We start from the raw sequence: 19904 nt of genomic DNA, 5'->3' as shown, positions 1-19904 counted from the left end.
AGGGTGGGAGTATCAGTAGTAGGGTATCAACATAAGAAGCAGAATAACTTGAGGTAGGACACAAACAGTTAAACAAAAAAAAGAGTCCCATACAATTACATTACATAAAGGTAGACAACTAAATATTGACTAATTTTATAAGTGCTTGTATACAAATTCTATAAGTCTAATTACTAAGATGGGTGAACTTGAGTGCCTGATATTAAATGAGGATATTGATATAAGAGGCATCAGAGGAATTTGGTGAAATGAAGATAATCAATGGGATATGGTAACACCAGGGCGCAAAATATACAGGAATCACGGAGTAGGTCATGCTGGTGGGGGAGTGGCACTATATGTGAAAGAAAACAGAGTCAAATATACTAAAAATCTTAAATGATTCAAACTGTACCACAGAATGCCTATGGATCCATGCTTGACCTCCATGCTTGAGTATAACAATACAAATGTACTACTGATCACCTGACTAGGAGGGTGATTGTGAAATGCTCAGATTGATTAGAGAGGCTACAAAAACAGAAAACCTAATAATAACAGAAAATTTCAACTACCCCCATATTGACTGGGTACATGTTACCTCAGAACAGGATGCAGAGATAAAATTTCTAGACACCATTAATGACTGCTTCTCGGAGCTCCTAATCCTGGAATCCACAAGGGAAGACACAATTCTTGATTTAGTCCAAAGGGGAGCACAGGATCTGGTCCAAGAGATGGCTGTAGCTGAACCACTTGGTAATAGTGACCATAATGTAATTAAATCTAACATCCTTATAGGAGAGAAAATACCAAAGAAACCCACTACAATCGCATTTAATTTCATAAAGGAGAACTACACAAAAATGAGGAATTAGTTAAATGGAAATTAAAAGGTATAGTCTCAAGAGCGAAATGCCTGCAAGCTGCATAGAAACTTTTTAAAAACACCATAAGAAAGGTTCAAGCAAAATGTATACCCCAAATAAAAAAAAGAAAGTAAGAGGGCCAAAAACTGCCACTGTAGCTAAACAACAGAGTAAAAGAGGCAATTAGAGACAAAAAGACATCTTTTAAAAATTGGAAGTCAAATCCTAGTGCAGAAGATATTAAGGAGCATAAATTTTGGCAAGTCAACTGTAAAAGCACAATTAGGCAGGCCAAAAAAGAATTTGAAAAGCAACTAGCAAAAGGCACAAAAACTGGAATTTTTTTTTTTGTAAGTACATCAGAAGCAGGAAACCTGCAAAACAATCAATGGGGCCACTGGACGATCGAGGTGCTAAAGGAGCACTTGCGAAAGACATGGCCGTTGTGGAGAAGCTAAATGAATTCTTTGCATCGGTCTTCACTGCCCAAGATGTGAGAGAGATTCCCTTACCCGAGTCATTCTTTTCAGGTGACAAATTGGAGATACTATCCAGATTGTTCCAAAACCTCCTCTACTGAGATCTCAAATTGATAAATTAAACAGTAATAAATCACCAGAACCGTATGGGTATTCACCCAAGAGGTGTGAAGAAACTAAAATATGACACTGCAGAACAATTAACTGTGGTGCGTATCCTCTCTCTTAAATCAGCTTCTAAACCAGATGACTGGTGGGTAGCTAAAGTAACGCCAATTTTTTTAAAAAGATCCAGAGGTAATCCTGGAATTACAGGCCAGTAAGCCTAACTTCAGTACCAGGCAAACTGGTTGAAACCATAATAAACAACAGAATTATCAGACACGAGATGAACACGGTATTTTGGGGGAAGAGTCAGAATGGTATTTGTAAAGGAAAATCATGCCTCTCCAATCTATGAAATTACTTTAAGGGTATCAACAAGTATGTGGACAAGAGTGATCTAGTAGATACAGTACTTGTCAAAGGCTTTCTGAAGGTTCAAGTGCCTCACCAACGGATGAAAGTCTTCTCATGGGTCAGTAACTGGTTAAAAGATAGGAAACAAAGGGTAGAAATAAATGGTCAGTTTTCACAATGGAGAGAGGTAAATAGCCAGGTCCCCCAAGGATCTGTACTGGGGCCAGTGCTGTTCAACATATTCATAAATGATCTCAAAAAAGGGGTAAAAATTGAGGTAGCAAAGTTTGCAGACATACAAAATTACTCAAGATAGACAGCTTTGGACAAGGGATCTACAAGGGATCTCCCAAAACTGGGTGACTGGGCAATAAAATAGCAGATGAAATTCAATGTTGATAAATGCAAAATAATGCACAATGGAAAACACAATCCCAACGATGCATATAAAATGATGGGATCTAAATTAGCTGTTACCGCTCAAGAAAGAGATCTTGGAGTCATTCTGAAAACATCCGCTCAAAGTGCAGCGACAGTCAAAAAAGCTAACCATTAGGAAAGTGATAGATAAGAAAAAATATCATTATGCAACTACATAAATCCATGGTACACCCAGAACTTGAATAACTATGTGCAGTTCTGGTCGCCCCATTTAAAAAAAGATACGTTAGAATTGGAAAAAGTAAAAAGAAGATCAATGGAAATGATTAATGGTATGGAACAGCTTCCATATGAGAAGAGATTAAAAAGACTGGACTTTTCATCTTGGAAAAGAGACAATTAAAAGGGCTTATGATAGTAGTCTATAAAGTCATGACTCGTGTGGAGTGAATAAGGAATTGTTATTTTCCCCTTCACATAACATACAAATCATGGGTCATTCAATGAAACTAATATGCAGCAGGTTTAATACAAACAAAAGGAAGTACTTCTTCACACAATGCAGAGTCAACCTGTGGAACTCATTGCCTGGGGATGTTGTGCAGGCTAACAGTATAACTGGGTTCAAACAAGAATTAGAGAAGTTCATGGAGGATATGCCCATCAGTGGCTATTAAACAAGATGGTTAGGGACGCAACCCCGTGTTCTGGGTGTCCTTAAGCCTGTGACTTCATGGTGCTGGGACTGGAGAACAGATGATAGATCACTTGATACTCGTCCTGTTCTGTTCATTCCCTCTGAAGCATCTGGTACCAGCCACTGTCAGAAGACAGGATACTGGGCTAGATGGAGCACTGGTCTGACCGAATGTGGCCATTTTTATGTTCTTAGACATTCAAAAATCAAGGTCCAGATCTATTGCAGGGCCCACATTAGGAACCAGGGCCATTACAAATAAAGGATGGTACAGACATCTGATGTGACCACATAACATAAACTTTGAATTTCATTCCCATGACAAGGGCTGTGTTTGGATGACCGCAAAGTTCTCTTATGGGTGGGAGGAAGAAACATGCTTTGTCACTCCAGCCAGCTCGAGTTTTGCTTTCTGTTTGGACATATGAAGAAAGGGATAGAAAATAAATACTGAAAATACAGTTACGCTTCTATATAAGCCAACAGGATGCCCTTGCCTGATTACTGTGCTCACTTCTGGTCATCTTGTCTCAAAAAGAAAAAGAAAAAAAGGGGGTTCACAGATGAGAGACAAACATGACTGGAGGCCTAGCAAACAGAAAAGGAGATGAACAAGAGAGGCCATGATAGAATTTACAACAACAACAACAACAAATGACATAGAAAAGGTAAATTGGGCACTCCTATTTTCCCTCTTTCATAATAAAAGAGGATGCTTATGATGCATTAAACTGTTAGAACTCACTGCCACAAGGTATTGAGTCAAAAACATTTATCAGGATGCAAAAAGGGATCAGACACTTGTGTGTGTAATGAGAACATCCATAATTCTATATTACACGCTCACATTTCAAACAGAAGCTATAAATTTCCCCATGCTCAGGAGCATAAGCCAACCACTAAGTGATTAAAAAGAAACTTCCCCTCTGAACAGGTTATTCCACTGGGGGATTCTTTCAGGCAGAATATTGGACTAAACAGAGGGTGCTCTGTCTTTATGGCAATTCTTACATTTCTTAAAACCTTGCCCGTACAAACAGTGCTATGTGATTGCTGGTTTGGTGTCTGTGTCTCTCTCTGTGGTTTCATCATGAGATTTGCTCATGTGACAAGTGGGAAATCCAGTATCTATTTGGAGCATTCAGGAAATGAGTTAATCAAGACAGCAAGCTCTTAAAATTAAAATTTAACCTTTCCTAGTCCATACACAATCTTTTCAAGCATGAAATAAATATTTCAGTAAATGGGAACTGAATTGTGGCAGGAAGAATGAGAGAGAGAGAGTCTGGTGGTCTTAGTCTCCACTGATTAATGTAGCCTTGGCCTCTAACATTTGTAGCAAACCCCACAGATGATATTGGGGAACACCCTGAACCAGATACTGGAAAGAGCTCCTACTTACGTATACAGAAGATTACATTTAATGCACAGGACTGAAAAATGCCATCTTTTCAAAGATTGAAACAGGAAAGAGATGAGTAGAAAATTCTGCTAGCTTAGAATCAGCCTTGTACACCTAGTGACTCTGGGAAACTTCAGAGACTTCTTTCTGGAAGGTAGCTTTAGGTCACAGGTCCTCTCTTCACATATGGAGATTATTAACATAGCTATGGAAATCATTCTCTATTGTATTAGCATGTACATAATAAGATCACATGACATTTAGAGGGACATGTAAAAGAATCACAAAACATGTCTGACATGACTTCTTTGAACTATATTATAGCATCTCAGCAACAGTTACAATTACACTATTTATTCTGGAAGATTGACATGAATTTATTATTATTTGTAGACTGGAAATGCACCTAAAATGCGTCAGGAACGTATTCTCTAAAGTGTTTACTACATAAAAAGATAACACAAGAAAGGTGAAGGAATGGGACACACATACAATGTGATTCTTGCTTATACACCCAAAGGAGGATATCTGAGATAACATTTTAACTTCACTGCTAAGAAACGTCCCGACTAACACTGCAGGGATGTGCCTGTTTTTGACATGAGATCACTGTAGTTCCTAACCTGGCAAGATCACTATTTTGCCAGATGACATTCATAAAGGGATTCTTATTGCAGTAATAAATCAAAAGGACAAGGAATATGGTAAATGATTCTCCCTGAAGCACAATCTGCAAGTTCAGGTTGTGTTACAATTCCCAGAGAAAATGAAAATGTGTCTCCTAAAAGGACATGCATGTCACTAATAGCTTGTCTACATGAAAACTTAGTTTGAGGCAAGCTGGGGTATAAGTCTACCCCACAGTAGCCTGCCATGCATTAAAAGTCCATGTGGACTCTGCTGCTGTGCATTGAAAGTTTCCTAGTGAACTTTAATCTACTCCTTTTTCAAAGCAAAGTAGATCAAAGAGCACTAGAGAACTTTTAGTGTGTGGCAGCAGGGTCCGCAAAGACACTTAAGCTTTGTCTACACTAAAGGGAAAAGTCGATCTAAGCTATGCAATTTGAGTTACGTGAATAGCATAACTCAAATCGACGTAGCTTAGATGTACTTACACATTGGTCCACACTACAAAACGTCAACGGGAGACACTCTCCCATTGACTCCCTCTACTTTTCTTGATCAGGTGGAGTACAGGAGTGGAGAGCAATCAGTGGTTGATTTAGTGGGTATTCACTAGACCCGCTGATGCATCCATCGCCGCAGTGTCAATCCTCTGGTAAGTGTAGACAAGCCCTCCGTGTACAGCAGGCTACTGTGGAGTAGATTTATATCCCAGCTTGCTGCGAATTAAGCCCTAATACAGATCCATATGACTTCTGTATGTTTGACCCATCCAAACTGCTTCTTGAAATCTTGATCCTACTGAAGCTTTGTGTTGTATGTATATGTATGCATATTCGATCATAAAGTTAGGAAGGGGAGGGAGGAGCTGGCAAGTAGTGGCGGTGTTCTTAGGAATCAATTTGTTCCTGAGATCTTGCTTTCTGAAACTTGAAAGGGTTTGTTTGTTAATTCAACAAATTAAAAGCATTTCAGCCACAAATAAAAATGAATCAAATTATTTCAGTTTTAGTATGTCTATTTTCAGTTTCTCAACACTAGGCTTCAGTCAACTAAAGTTGCCTAGATGGGAACGGAATTACTGAAAGATTATCTCTGAAGAATTCATTTGTGTGCCTAGTTCCACACCTCCATTAGAGGTGCCAAAACAGCCAGTTTTTACAGAATGCAGATGTGAACCCCAATTGAATGTTTCAAAATACAATTAAGCATCTAAATGTGAGACTCAAGACATCACAATCATGAGCACAGTATACAAGTGTAAGATAGTCAAAAATTCCTTTTTGGGAGTGGCAAAGTTTTGAATATCTAACACAGTGGACCTTGCCAAGTTTCTCAGGTATTAAAGGCTATTTCTGATTCATGTTTCTCAAATCCTTTTAATGTTTTCAGATTTATTTCTCACCCATTTCTTCCTGCTGAACTGTCATTGTAAATAAAGCAAACAGGCATCACTAAATGATCCAGCTAAGAACCTCATTATGCTCTTATGCACATCCCTGACAAAATGTTAAGGAGCAGATTCAGGAGCAGGGGAAGAGCAGACAGAACATTACATAAACGGGCACAGAAAAGAACTAGAGTCCACAATTTTACCATACTAAGAAGTGGAGTAGGGGGAGGAGACACACTTCTGAACTTGTGGCAAGAATTTCCTTCCTGTAAACTGCAGTTGAGAAATACAGCATTAGCACTTGCTACATATTATTTAAACTCCAGTTCCCTTTTTGTTGTAGCAGTGTGTGTTAAAAAGGGGCATTGACCTCATCTCTTTGAGGCACTAGTGATCACTGAACCAGTCACTTGAGCCCCATGGATGTGTTTCACAGTCCCTGTCTCCAACAGTGGGTGGTACCCAGAAAGACTGGAAAGAACTAAACAGAAAACTGCTTCTTTAGGGAGACTAGATAGTTAACTTTTATCAAGGCCCAAATTTTCAAATTGTGATGTTTGAATAAGAAACAGTTACCTACTTCTCCTAGCTGTTATTCTTTGAGATGTGTTGCTCATGTCCATTCCATGTCAGGTGTGTGTGCTTGCCACGTACACCGGAAGATTTCCCCCCCAGGGGTATCCATAGGGCCCTCTGGAGTGGTGCACCTATGTGCCAGCATAAGAGATGCTGCCCTGCCCCCGCCCCCAGTTCCTTCTTGCCAGAACTTCAACAGAAGGGAAGGAGGGCGAGTCATGAAATGGACATGAGCAACGCATGTCAAAGAACAACAGTTAAGAGAGGTAGGTAACCCTTTTTTTCTTCTTTGAATGCTTGCTCATGCCCATTCCAAGTCAGGTGACCCACAAGCAGTGCCTCTGGAGGTGGACAGGAGTTCATGGACGTGTAGATGGCAACACAGCTCTGCCAAAGCCAGCCTCATCTTGGGCTTCCCGGGTGATGGCATAGTGTGTCATGAAAGTATGGACAGATGACCATGTAGTGGTTCTGCAAATGTCCTGGATAGGGACATGTGCCAGGAAAGGTGCCAATGATGCTTGAGCCCTGGTCAAATGAGCTGTCACTATTGGTGGAGGAATGGCCTGTGCCAGCTCAGAGCAGGTACAGATGCAGGTGGTGATCCAGGATGAAATTCTCTGGGTTGACACCAGGAGAGCCTTCATTCTGTTGGCCACTGCAACGAAGAGTTGAGTAGACCTGCAGAAGGGCTTAGTTCACTCAAGGTAGAAAGCCAGGGTGCATCTGACATCCAGTGTGTGTAGACCCACTCCTCAGTGGAAGTTCAAAAGGAAAACCAATGAGCCTGGAGGGGATGTGGTTGAGGTCCCATTGGGGAATCGAATCCTGAACCTGCAGGAAGAGCCTTTCAAGGTCCTTAAGAAATCGGATAGTCATCACATGCAAGAAGACTGATCTGCTGTGGATGAGAGGGTGGAAGGCCGATATGGCTGCCAGGTGCACCTTAATTGATGAGAATGCCAGGCCTTGGTGCTTCAGGAGGAGCAGATAGTCCAAAATAGATTGTAAAGATGACTGAAATGGTGGGATGTTCCATTCCAACACCCAGCAGGTAAAGTGTTTCCACTGGGCCAGGTAAGTAGCTCTAGTGGTGGGTTTTCTGCTTCCTAAGAGAACCCGCTGGACCTGTCTGGAGCAGGCCTATTCCTCAGGGTTTAGCCATGCAGCAACTATGCTGTCAGGTGCAGGGGGGCTCGGTTCAGATGTAGCAGCTGATTATGGTACTGCAAGAGCAAGTCCGGGTGGTTCAGGAGCACCCAGGCAACTGCCACTGCCAAGTCCATGAGCATGCCAAACCAATGTTGGTGAGGCCACGACAGAGCTTTTACAATGACTCATGCTCTTTCCCTCTTGATCTTGAAGAGGGTCTTGTGGATGAGGCGAATCAGTGAAAAAAGCACACATGAGGAAGTCCCCCCACGACAAGAAAAAGGCATCCAAAAGTGAGCATTTGTTGAGACTGTAGTGAGCAAAACCAATGACATTTTCTGTTTTGTTTGGTAGCAAACAGGTCCATCTGGCGTGTTCCCCACTTCTGGAAGATGGTCCTGTTGACCTCCAGAGGGAGGGATCATTCGTGGGGAGAGAAGAAAGCTCTGCTGAGATGGTCCTCTAGAGAGTTCCGGACTTCCGGTAGGTATGAGGCTTCCAGATGGATGGCACGTTGAATACAGAAGTTCTACAGACTAAGGGCTTCTTGGCAGAGGGCCGATGACTGTGCTCCCCCTTGCTTGTTGACATAGAACACCAAAGTTGTGTTGTCTATCAACACCTGCACTATCTTGCCCGAGAGCTGGGGAAGGAACACTTAGCAGGCCAGGTGGATGGCCCTGAGTTCTCTGACGTTTATATGTAATGACAGCTCCTCTCTGGATCATAGGCCCTGTGTCCTAAGGGGACCGAGGTGGGCTCCTCACCCTAAATCCAAGGCGTCTGATACCACGGACAGGGTGGGTCGAGGAGTCACAAATGGAACCCTTTCCATAACATTGTGTGGGTTCATCCACCTGCTAGGGAGATAAGTATTTGCAGTGGGATGGTGGGCGTCATGGCTGCAGTGATACCTGACTGGGAAGTAGACTGACGCCAGCGACATCTGTAGGGGTCTGAGGTGCAGTCTTGCATGCTGAACCACATAAGTGCACGCTTCCATGTGACCTAGCAGACCTGGGCTTTAGGGAGCAGGTAGGAGTGACTTGGGCAATCAGATCTGACATTGCCCTGAATCTGGCTTCCAGTAAGAACGTTCTGGCTCGGGTAGAATCTAGGACCTCTCCAATTAACTCTATCCTTTGCATCTGGACCAATGTTGACTTTTGTTTGTTTAGCAACGGCCTAGTTCTTGACAGGTGGCTTGTACTATCGTGATGCTGCACTGAACATGTGCCCACGAGTGCCCTCTGATGAGCCAATCATCGAGGTATGGGTAGATCTGAATACCCCTGCATCTGAGGTATGCTGCGACTACTGCCATGTATTTTGTGAATACTCTTGGCGCTGTCACTAGACCAAACAGGAGCACTGCAAACTGGTAGTAGGCCTGTCTGACTATGAACTACAAGAACCTCCAGTGGCTATGAAAAATTGAAATATGGAAGTATGCATCCTTTAAGTTTAGGGTGGTGTACCAGTCTCCAAGGAGGGGATAATGGAGGCCAGGGAGACCATGCAGAACTTAAACTTTGAGGTATTTGTTGAGGCTTTGCAGGTCCAAGATAGGATTCCTTTTGGCTTTGGAATCAGAAAATAGCGGGAGTAAAACCCTTTCCCTCTCAGTTCTTCGGGAATTTCTTCTACGGCCCCCTTGTAGGAGGGCCCGCACCTCCTGGATGAGCAGTTGCTTGTGAGAAGGGTCCCTGAAGAGGGACAGGGAAGGGGGGGTGGGAGGGAGGGATAGAAATAAATTGGAGGTGTACCCGACTGCTACAGTGTTGAGTCCAATGTTATAATGGCCAAAGCAGGGAGGTATGGCAAAAGGCAATTTGAAAATAAAACAGGTGTAGGATCCTGGTTGCAAACTGGGCGGTCACCCTCAGGCGCACCCTCAAAATGCCTACTTGTTTCCAGGCGGGTAATGGCTAGTGTCCGGCTGGGATGATGAGGACTGTGGCTAGCCTTGACGGCGCTTGTAGCTCTTGCCCTTCCTACTGTAGGGCTCAGCTCTAGTCTGGCCCAAAATCTTTGAGGCTGCTGGGGTTTGAAACGTTTCCTTGAAGGCCCAGGAACATAGAGGCCCAAGGAGCATAAAGTGGCTCTTGAGTCTTTTAGCCCATGTAATCTAGTGTCTGTTTGGTCAGAAAACTGGGCTAAATCATCAAAGGGGAGGTCTTGGATGGATTGTTAGACCTCCGCAGATAAGCTAGCAGATTGCAGCCATGATGCCCAATGCACTGTCATGGCCGACACCATTGTCCTGGCTGAGGAATCAGCCGCAGCAGAGGCCGCCTGGAGGGATGCCCTTGCCACTGCCTTGCCCTCGTCTATTATGGCCAGGAACTCCTGCCTGGATTCTTGGGACAGAGACTCTGCGAACTTGGCCATGGAGTGCCACGTATCAAAGTCATAGAGCCCTGCAAGACTTGGTGGTTTGAAATGCACAGTTGGAGGCTGGCCTTTAAATAAATTTCTCTGCCAAAAAGATACAGCCTCTTTGCATCCTTATTTTTTGGGGTCGAATTGGTTTGGCTTTGCTCATCCCCCTCATGGACTGCTGCGGCTATCAAGGAGCCAGGGGAGGGGTGCATATAAAGGTATTTGAAGCCTTTGCAGGGATGTAATATTTCTTCCATGTGCATTTGGAAATGGGGGGCAGAGAGGATGGGATCTGCCATAAGGCCTTAACCAGTTTAACGATGCCCTTGTGAACCGGCAAGGCAACCCTGGGAGAATAACATGAGGGGAAAAGGAGTCCAGGAGAGCTGGCTGTATTTTAAAGAATCCTTATTGAGGTTACAGGGACAAACCATCCCAATGTGTAGAAAGAATAGTAAATATAACAGGCGACCAGCTTGGCTTAACAGTGAAATCCTTGATGATCTTAAACGCAAAAAAGAAGCTTACAAGAAGTGAAAGATTGGACAAATGACCAGGGAAGAGTATAAAAATATTACTCAGGCATGCAGGAGTGAAATCAGGAAGGCCAAATCACACCTGGAGTTACAGCTAGCAAGAGATGTTAAGAGCAACAAGAAGGATTTCTTCAGGTATGTTAGCAACAAGAAGAAAGTCAAGGAAGTGTGGACCCCTTACTGAATGAGGGAGGCAGCCTAGTGACAGAGGATGTGGAAAAAGCTAATGTACTCAATGCTTTTTTTGCCTCTGTCTTCATGAACAAGGTCATCTCCCAGACTACTGCACTGGGCAGCACAGCATGGGGAGGAGGTGACGAGCCCTCTGTGGAGAAAGAAGTGGTTTGGGACTATTTAGAAAAGCTGGATGAGCACAAGTCCATGGGGCCAGATGCGCTGCATCCAAAGGTGCTAAAGGGTTTGGCGGATTTGATTGCAGAGCCATTGGCCATTATCTTTGAAAACTCATGGCGATTGGGGGAGGTCCCAGAAGACTAGAAAAAGGCTAATGTAGTGCCTATCTTTAAAAAAGGGAAGGAGGATGATCCTGGGAACTACAGGCCAGTCAGCCTCACTTCAGTCCCTGCAAAAATCATGGAGCAGGTCCTCAAGGAATCAATTCTGAAGCACTTAGAGGAGAGGAAAGTGATTAGGAACAGTTACCATGGATTCCCACTAAGGGCAAGTCATGCCTGACTAATCTAATTGCCTTCTGTGACGAGATAACTGGCTCTGTGGATGAGGGGAAAACAGTGGACGTGTTGTTCCTTGACTTTAGCAATGCTTTTGACACCGTCTCCCACAGTATTCTTGCCAGCAAGTTAAAGAAGTATGGGCTAGATGAATGGACTATAAGGTGGACAGAAAGCTGGCTAGATTGTCAGGCTCAATGGGTAGTGATCAATGGCTCCATGTCTAGTTGGCAGCCGGTATCAAACGGAGTGACCCAAGGGTCGGTCCTGGAGCCGGTTTTGTTCAATATCTTCATTAATGATCTGGAGCATGGCGTGGACTGCATCCTCAGCAAGTTTGCAGATGACACTAAACCGGGAGGAATGGTAGATATGCTGGAGGGTAGGGATAGGATACAGAGGGATCTAGACAAATTAGAGGATTGGGCCAAAAGAAATCTGATGAGGTTCAACAAGGACAAGTGCAGAGTCCTGCACTTAGGACAGAAGAATCCCATGCACTGCTACAGACCAGGGACTGAATAGTTAGGCAGCAGTTCTGCAGAAAAGGACCTAGGGGTTACAGTGGACAAGAAGCTGGATATGAGTCAACAGTGTGCCCTTGTTGCCAAGAAAGCCAATGGCATTTTGGGATGTATAAATAGGGGCACAGCCAGCAGATTGAGGGACGTGATCGTTCGCCTCTATTCGACATTGGTGAGGCCTCATCTGGAGTACTGTGTCCAGTTTTGGGCCCCACACTACAAGAAGAATGTGAAAAAATTGGAAAACATTCAGCGGAGGGCAACAAAAATGATTAGGGGACTGGAACACATGACTTATGAGGAGAGGCTGAGGGAACTGGGATTGTTTAGTCTGTGAAAGAGAAAAATGAGGGGGGATTTGATAGCTACTTTCAACTACCTGAAAGGGGGTTCCAAAGAGGATGGATCTAGACTGTTCTCAGTGGTACCAGATGACAGAACGAGGAGTAATGGTCTCAAGTTGCAGTGGGGGAGGTTTAGGTTGGATATTAGGAAAATCTTTTTTTACTAGGAGGATGGTGAAGCACTGGAATGCGTTACCAAGGGAGATAGTGGAATCTCCTTCCTTAGAAGTTTTTAAGGTCAGGCTTGACAGAGTCCTGGCTGGGATGATTTAGTTGGGAATTGGTCCTGCTTTGAGCATAGGGTTGGACTAGATGACCTCCTGAGGTCCCTTCCGACCCTGATATTCCATGATTCTAACCGTTGCTGGGGTTGATGCGGCCAAAATGTCAAACAAAGGTGTTGGAGGGCTCCATCAACTCCTCAGCTTCAAGGCCCTGGTTTGCTGCCACATGCTTAAGAAACTCTTGGTGAGCCATAAAGTCATCATGTGGCACTGCATGCGACAACCCTGCCACTGCCTCATCAGGTAATGAGGAGGAGGAAGCCAGGGCTGCGGGAGGAACTGTCTCCACGTCCCTTGCTGGGTGGGCCTTTTTCTAGGGTGGCTGAGGAGCCTGGGAGCGATCCCTCGTCTGAGATGGGTGGCAGGCAGGATATAGTGGCTGAGTGTCTCTCTGATGCCCCAGAGACTGAGCACTGCACGTGGGATTCAGGGGCAGAGGAAAACCTCCATGGGTTCCAGAACTGCCAGAGAACTGCCCACTGTCCTTGAAGCCATGCACCTGCTGGGGGGCCCCTGGAACTCCCGTTGGCACTGCAGGGTATCCCCGGTTTCTGGGTACCAACTTCCTCACCTCACAGTCCGAGGAGGAAGGGTCCTCTCCTGGTGACCAGGGCAGAGCCACAGCTTCACTAGCCTGTGGAGAACAGTGCCAGCATTCTGTAGAGCAGTGCCAGGAGGCTGGGAACCAGCAATGGTGGTCGGGTGACCAGCAGCGTTAATCCGGGGATCAGCAATCTGAGTCCGCAGACTGGTACCGAGGCTCTGGTGATTGGGATTGCAAAAACCAGCACCTAGGATCTGTTGACCAGCATCGAGGCTCTAGGGATCGCCATCGAGTTCTGGGGGACTGGTGCTGGAGTTCTGGGGATCGACACTGGGGTGGAGAGCAGCGGTGACAGTCTGGAGACTGATGCCGGGCGTCCTGGGACCGGGCTTGCGCCTCAAGGGGTTGGTGGTGACAGTCCAGTGAGTGGTGCCCAGGGTTCAAGAACCGTTGTCGAGGATCCCGGGGACCGGTGCCTGGAACTTGTGGAATGGCCACAAGACTCCACTGGCTGGTAACATGGCTCTGGGGATCACCTACATTAACCCGGTGACCGGGATGGTGCCGGGGAGTGGTGTTGCAGAGATGGGGATTGCTCACAGATCCCAATGCAGGCTAGCTCCTAGCCGGGATTACCATTGGGGGCAGGAGTTCCCGGGACTTTTCCCGCACATGGATCTGTCAGAATGTCCTTGGCCACTTGAAAGGCCTCAAGTGTAGTCGGCACTGTGAGGTTACAGGCACCCCTGCCACTACACAGGGCAAGAGGCAGATCCTGAAGTGGGCTTGCAAGCTTCTCTAGTGAGTCTGCTGCCTGGCCATGCTCTGGGAAAGACAAGGTACCTCTTGCAAGTTCTTGTTCACCTATAACTTTCCCCTTGCAAGACATCAGGGAGCAGCCTCTCCCATGCTTATGCCTCTTGGATGGCACCAGGGATGGAGACCGGTGCCAGGAGGAGGCTGGCGCCAGAGGGGGCTTTTCACCAATGCCAAGTCAAAGTGGGCTGGCTTGGAGGCCGGTGCGAGAGCTGACTTCATGAGGAGAGCCCCGAGTCTAGTGTCCTACTCCTTCTTTGTACGCAATTTGAAGCTCTTGGAGATATGCTACTAGTGGCGTAAGTGGGACACCCTTAAGAACTCTGAACAGCTTTGATGGGGGTCACTAACTGGCATGGGCTTCTTATACCGGTCACAAGGCTTGAGGATCGAGGCATGCCCCATCCCTGGGTAAAGTCCGTAGGGTACTGCCTCACTACAATTAAGTACTACTTTAACTAACTAACTACCAAAACTACAAATACTCTAACTATATACACTAAACAGTTAGAAGAATCACTGGTATGATTGCTTGCTGAAGCAAGGAGACGTTCCAGCACCATCACTGGTGGTAATAAGGAACTGAAGGGGGAGGGGGCGGCGCCTCTTATGCTGGTGCATACGCGCGCCGCTGCAGAGGGCGCCAGAGCCAGCCCTACAGATACCACTGGGGGGAAAACTTCTGGCACCAGTGCCTGTGGTGAGCACACACACCTGACATGGAATGGACATGAGCAAGCACTTGAAAAATAACTAGTTGCCCAACTTGAGACATCTCAGGCCTAATTTTCAAAGGTGTTAAGCATGCAAAATTTACAACTTTAGTTGATAACAGTGGGTGTGCTTAATCCCTTGCAAATCAGGTCCTGTCTCTCTCAAAATGGGTACCAACTCGCCCATCAGTGAATATTTTTGAAAATGTGTGTCTAAAAGATCAATCTACAGCACAGCATTAACTACACCACATCTGTGCCTATACTCCTACCAGTGACCTAACTCCACCGGGCCCTGACCCAGGGCCCTAACAGGGCCATCATTAGCTCAGCGGGGAATCCCACCAAAAGATACTGACCTCACACAGGTGGGAGATACCACTCTCTCTCACCCTCCCTGGGTCACTTCCTACTGCACTTCCTGAAGCTGCAGTCCATGAGGCATCGGGATCTCTGGGCTCCTCTGGGCAGATAACTCCCTTGGACTTTGATGGCCACAGATCTCCGGCTCCCACAGGGAAGGGCTGTGATAGCTCTTCAGGGGAAGCCTCCACCAAAGGTCCTTCCTCTCCGGCAGCCAGTCCAGACTGAGTAAGGCTGCTCCCTTTTATACTAGCATATCATTTGGACCATGCCGCCTACAGTCTGAGGGGCGGGACTTCCTCCACTCATAGTGCGAGATTAATCCCTTCAGGCCCAGTGTGAGGTATGCATGCCCCGTCACAGGCTGCAAGACAGGACTGAATGTCTTCAACAGAGATGTAAAGGAGTCTGTTTTGACAGTCTGACTGGCTCTAACTAGTGCTATTAACAAAGAATTACCAGAGTGGGAACTTACGCTTCAATGCATTTCTGCTTCCCTCTGCACCCTGTCAATTTTCCTAAGAACATGAGAACCTATTTAGCAAGTCTAGTGCTTGCACCAAGAAGTAAAGACAGATTGAATAGGCCTACAACAAGACTGGATCAGAGACTGAAAGGTAAACCTATGCTCACAGCCCATCACATTGCAGAGTCTGGTCCCAGGTCTTTGTCTATCTAGATAAAGATGTTGCATTTGACACTATGGTATATGGAAATGCCTATATTTGCTCTCTTTGTCAGCAGTCCTGCTGTTAACATTTCATCATCAGAGAGCACTGAATTTACTCACAGATAAAATGAGCTCTTTTTATGTACACCATATAGGCATCTCCTAATGCTAGAAAGACATCAACTGCCAAGGTCTCTCACCATGTGCCAGCTAGACCTTCAGCTATTTTCTTGTTAACAGTGCTACCCTCATCCCAGTGAATGTGAATCTGGTTTTGGCATTTCTTAGAATCCAGATCACTCTAGTAGGAATGAAGTGGAAGCACTTACTCTCGTGCTCCTCATGCACCACTATGTTCACACGGTCCACGCATGACTGGATATCATTCCATGTGATAAACTCATTCCCTTCTGTATGTGCCTGAGCTTTCAGCTTCATCAAATCATCGATGTATCTGCCATACACAACAGAAACAATAAGACACATCACGTGGGCCTAAGAGGGAAATTTAGCACGCGAGCCCAATGACAGGGTGTGGAACTAACATGCAAGAGAAGTGGCGACAGAGACAGCATGCAGGATGAACCTGGAACAAATGCAAAAAGGGGAGGGGGAGACCTACCAAAGGCAGCTTACAAGAGCCCAGATCAATGCAACTGGCAGTGTGCCACAGAGACAGCATGCAAGACAGTGAGTCCAAGACCATTGTAAAGACCGAGCATGGACTTCATGTGAAGGGGGGTGGGGTGGCATCAGCAACAGCATACAAGAACCTGAATACAGCACTAATGTGAAGTCTGGGAAGGGACTTCAAGAGACTGTACATGAGCAGGACTAACATGAAGGGGTGGCATAAGAGAGTGTGCAAGAGAGCAAGCTCGTGGGACCAGGCATAAGGGGCATCAGCGACTAAATGTCATGATTAACTATTTGGAAAGATACATTAAAGGGTAAAAGAAAAAAAAATGAAATGTCAGGAGAAAAATAAATAAATATAATAATAATAATAATAATAATAGGGAATATCGGGGGCACTGAGAGAGGCCACATCCATCTGTCACATGTACTCACCTCTGGGAGTTTTCATCTTCAATGTTAGTGAGCCCAGTGACGGAACTGCTCAGCTGTTTCCAAATTGTGTTCACATCCCCTGAATCCAAAGCCCTGTTAATCAGAGCCACAGATGACAGCATCTCCACCGCAACTGACAGCTCTGGGTGGGTGAGGTTACCCTGCAAGCAAAAAGGACAATGAGGATCACACATCCTTCACAAATTTATGCCCTGTGAGGTGGACAGAATGCGGCAATAGTTATAGTAACTGCAGTGAGTGAGTAAACGAGGAAGACGAGGAGACAACAGCAATTGTAAACTACAGGAAAAAGTATGTGGTGCGAGTAAGAGTATCACAAGTGAAACCAAGCAGGCAGAGCAAGTGATGTAAACAATTAGAACCCACAGTTGTCACAACCCAATGCCCCCTCCCTCAGGGGGTCCCCTGGGGAGGCAAATCAGCATTGTATGTTGCTAACGCTGTGGCAGACATTGCAAGGCCTTTTGAGAAGGGTTAAAGGTGTAAGTGTGGAGTAAAAAACTTCCTTTGCAGGTTGCAAGAGGCCAAAGGGGAAGGAAGGGAGAAGAATGGGTTAACTCGACGCTCCAGCTAGGTCCGAACACAAGACGCTGACTCCAGCCCAAGGCCACAGCACACAACCAACTCTCGGCTGCCTGCCAAGAAAGACGGGGGCCTAAATTCCAACCCCGACCAGCTGTAAAAAAGAAGAATTCAGCTGAACAGAACTGCAGGGTCTGCAAAAACTAGTGAGGCAGTAAAGACCAGCGAGGGGGAAAACAACAGCTTTCACATCCCTGAAGCCAGTGTGTTTTTGGAAGGCTAAGGAAGCCACGGAAGGCTGGTTTGGACTGGTACAAAGAGCACAAGGAACAGAGGTCCCTGAACAAGACACCCCCAAAAAACCCCAGGACTTAAAACCCTCCTGGGAGCTGAAGCAAATCTGAGATCAACAGCGGACCCTGAACGACCTGTGCACAGGACAGAACTCTCATCCACCCTTCCCCATCTTCTTGTTATGTTACACCCAAGCTTGGCCAGCCTTGGGTTGTGCGTGTGTGAGTATGAAAGTGGGTTAGGGCATGGGCACTAATGCTTTCTTCCTTCCTCTGAGTGATGTAGGGGGCACCCCACACTCACCCCTGTTATTTTATTAATAAAGCTTTAAAACTTAGTCACTTGGTGTGCTCCTTTTCCTCCTCCCCTAAAGATCCTGCAGCCTCAGCCTGATCACCTAATGCCCCAGGCAGATTGGTAACATAAATCTGTCACACAGCTCCACGCAGCTCAGGGAATATATCCCTGATTTACAGATTAAAAACATAAGAACAATCATATTAGGTCAGATCAATGGTCCATCTAGCCTAGTATCCTCTCTTCTGACAGTGGCCAATGCCAGATGCTTCAAAAGGAATGAACAGAACCAGGCAATCACCAAGTGATCCATCTCCTGTCATCCAATCCCAGCATATGGCAGTCAGAGCTTAGGGACACCCAGAGCATGGGTTTGCATCCATAACCATCTTAGCTAATAGCCACTGATGGATCTATCCTCCATAAATTTTTCTAATTCTTTCTTGAACCCAGTTATACCATTAGCCTTCACAACATCCCCTCGCAACAAGTTCCACAGGTTGACTGTGCTTTGTGTGAAGAAGTACTTCCTTTTGTTTGTTTTGAACCTGCTGCCTATTAATTTCACTGGGTGACCCGTGATGCGTGTGTTATCTGAAGGGGTAAATAACACTTCCTTATTCACTGTCTCCACACCATTCATAATTTTATAGACTTCTATCATAAGTCCTCTTTGTTGTCTCTTTTCAAAGTTGAACAGTCCCAGTCTTTTTAATCTCTCCTCATATGCAAGCTGTTCCATATCCCTAATCATTTTTGTTGCCCTTCTCTCTACATTTTCCATTTCTAATACATCTTTTTTAGATGAGGCCACCAGAACTGCATGCACTGTTTGAGGTATCAGTGTACCATGGATTTATATAGTGGCATTATATTTACTCTCATATTATCTATCCCTTTCTTTATGGTTCCTAATATTTGGTTAACTTTTTGATTGCCGCTGCACATTGAGTAGAAGGTTACTTTCCTGTAATTGCAGGTTCTTTGACGTGCAGTCCCTATTTGGATTCTAAACTTGGATGCCAGAACAGTTTTGTGGTAGCATCCTTTGACATGCACGTGCATCGTCCGCTTGTTTGCATCTAAGGCTATAAGAGGCAGGGTGGGTGCCACTCCCATATCCCTCTTACCACTAAGCAATGTCTGCAGCAGAGGGGATGGAGTGCAGGTATTGGAATCCAAATCTCAAAGGACCTCCCGTTATAGGTAAGTAACCTCCTCTTCTTCTTCGAGTGATGGTCCCTATATGGTTTCCAAATGTGGGTGATTAACAAGCAATGCTCAGGATGGAAGTGGGTGCACGGACTCACAAGAAGTTAGTCTGTAGGACAGTTCCACTGCTGGGACGCTGGCATAGTGAGCAGTAAAGATCTGGACAAAGTGCCACATGGCCGGCCAGCAAACGTCCTGCCAGGGTACATCCTTTAGGCAGGCCAATGTGGCAGCGTGCGCCCCGGGGGAGTGAGCTGTGACTGCAGAGAGTGAGGATATGGGAGAGTGTAGCATTCGAAACAAGAATCCTTGAGGGACTGGAGGAATTCATCTGTTTTGTCATCGAAAAGTTTTTGGTTGTCAACAGGGAGGTCCTCAAGAGTGGTATGGACCTTCTTAGGGAATCCAGACAAATTGGGGGAGGGATAGCTCAGTGGTTTGAGCATTGGCCTGCTAAACCCAGGGTTGAGAGTTCAATCCTCAAGGGGGCCATTTAGGGATTTGGGGCAAAGATTGGGGATTGGTCCTGCTTTGAGAAGGGGGTTGGACTAGATGACCTCCTGAGGTCCCTTCCAACCCTGATATTCTATGAATTGGACCCAGGAGTC

The 19904-nt window shown here is 45.6% G+C and overlaps 1 protein-coding gene across 2 annotated transcripts in view; it reads right to left on the bottom strand.

Moving 5' to 3' along the window:
* Positions 1-19904, bottom strand: part of IQGAP1 (IQ motif containing GTPase activating protein 1) — a 159683-nt gene that overhangs the window by 79552 nt on the left and 60227 nt on the right. For both annotated transcript variants that reach the window (XM_038419291.2, XM_043493903.1), the window contains exons 13-14: positions 16951-17111; positions 16209-16333 (exon numbers count right to left, since the gene is read on the bottom strand). In XM_038419291.2, the coding sequence (XP_038275219.1) occupies positions 16209-16333; positions 16951-17111 (286 nt within the window). The remainder of the gene's footprint in view (positions 1-16208; positions 16334-16950; positions 17112-19904) is intronic.

This window comes from Dermochelys coriacea, chromosome 10 (assembly GCF_009764565.3).
Source record: "Dermochelys coriacea isolate rDerCor1 chromosome 10, rDerCor1.pri.v4, whole genome shotgun sequence".
NCBI classification, from domain to species: Eukaryota; Metazoa; Chordata; order Testudines; family Dermochelyidae; genus Dermochelys; species Dermochelys coriacea.
The sequence above is the reverse complement of the archived record's forward strand: the minus strand, read 5'-3'. Positions and strand labels throughout refer to the sequence as shown.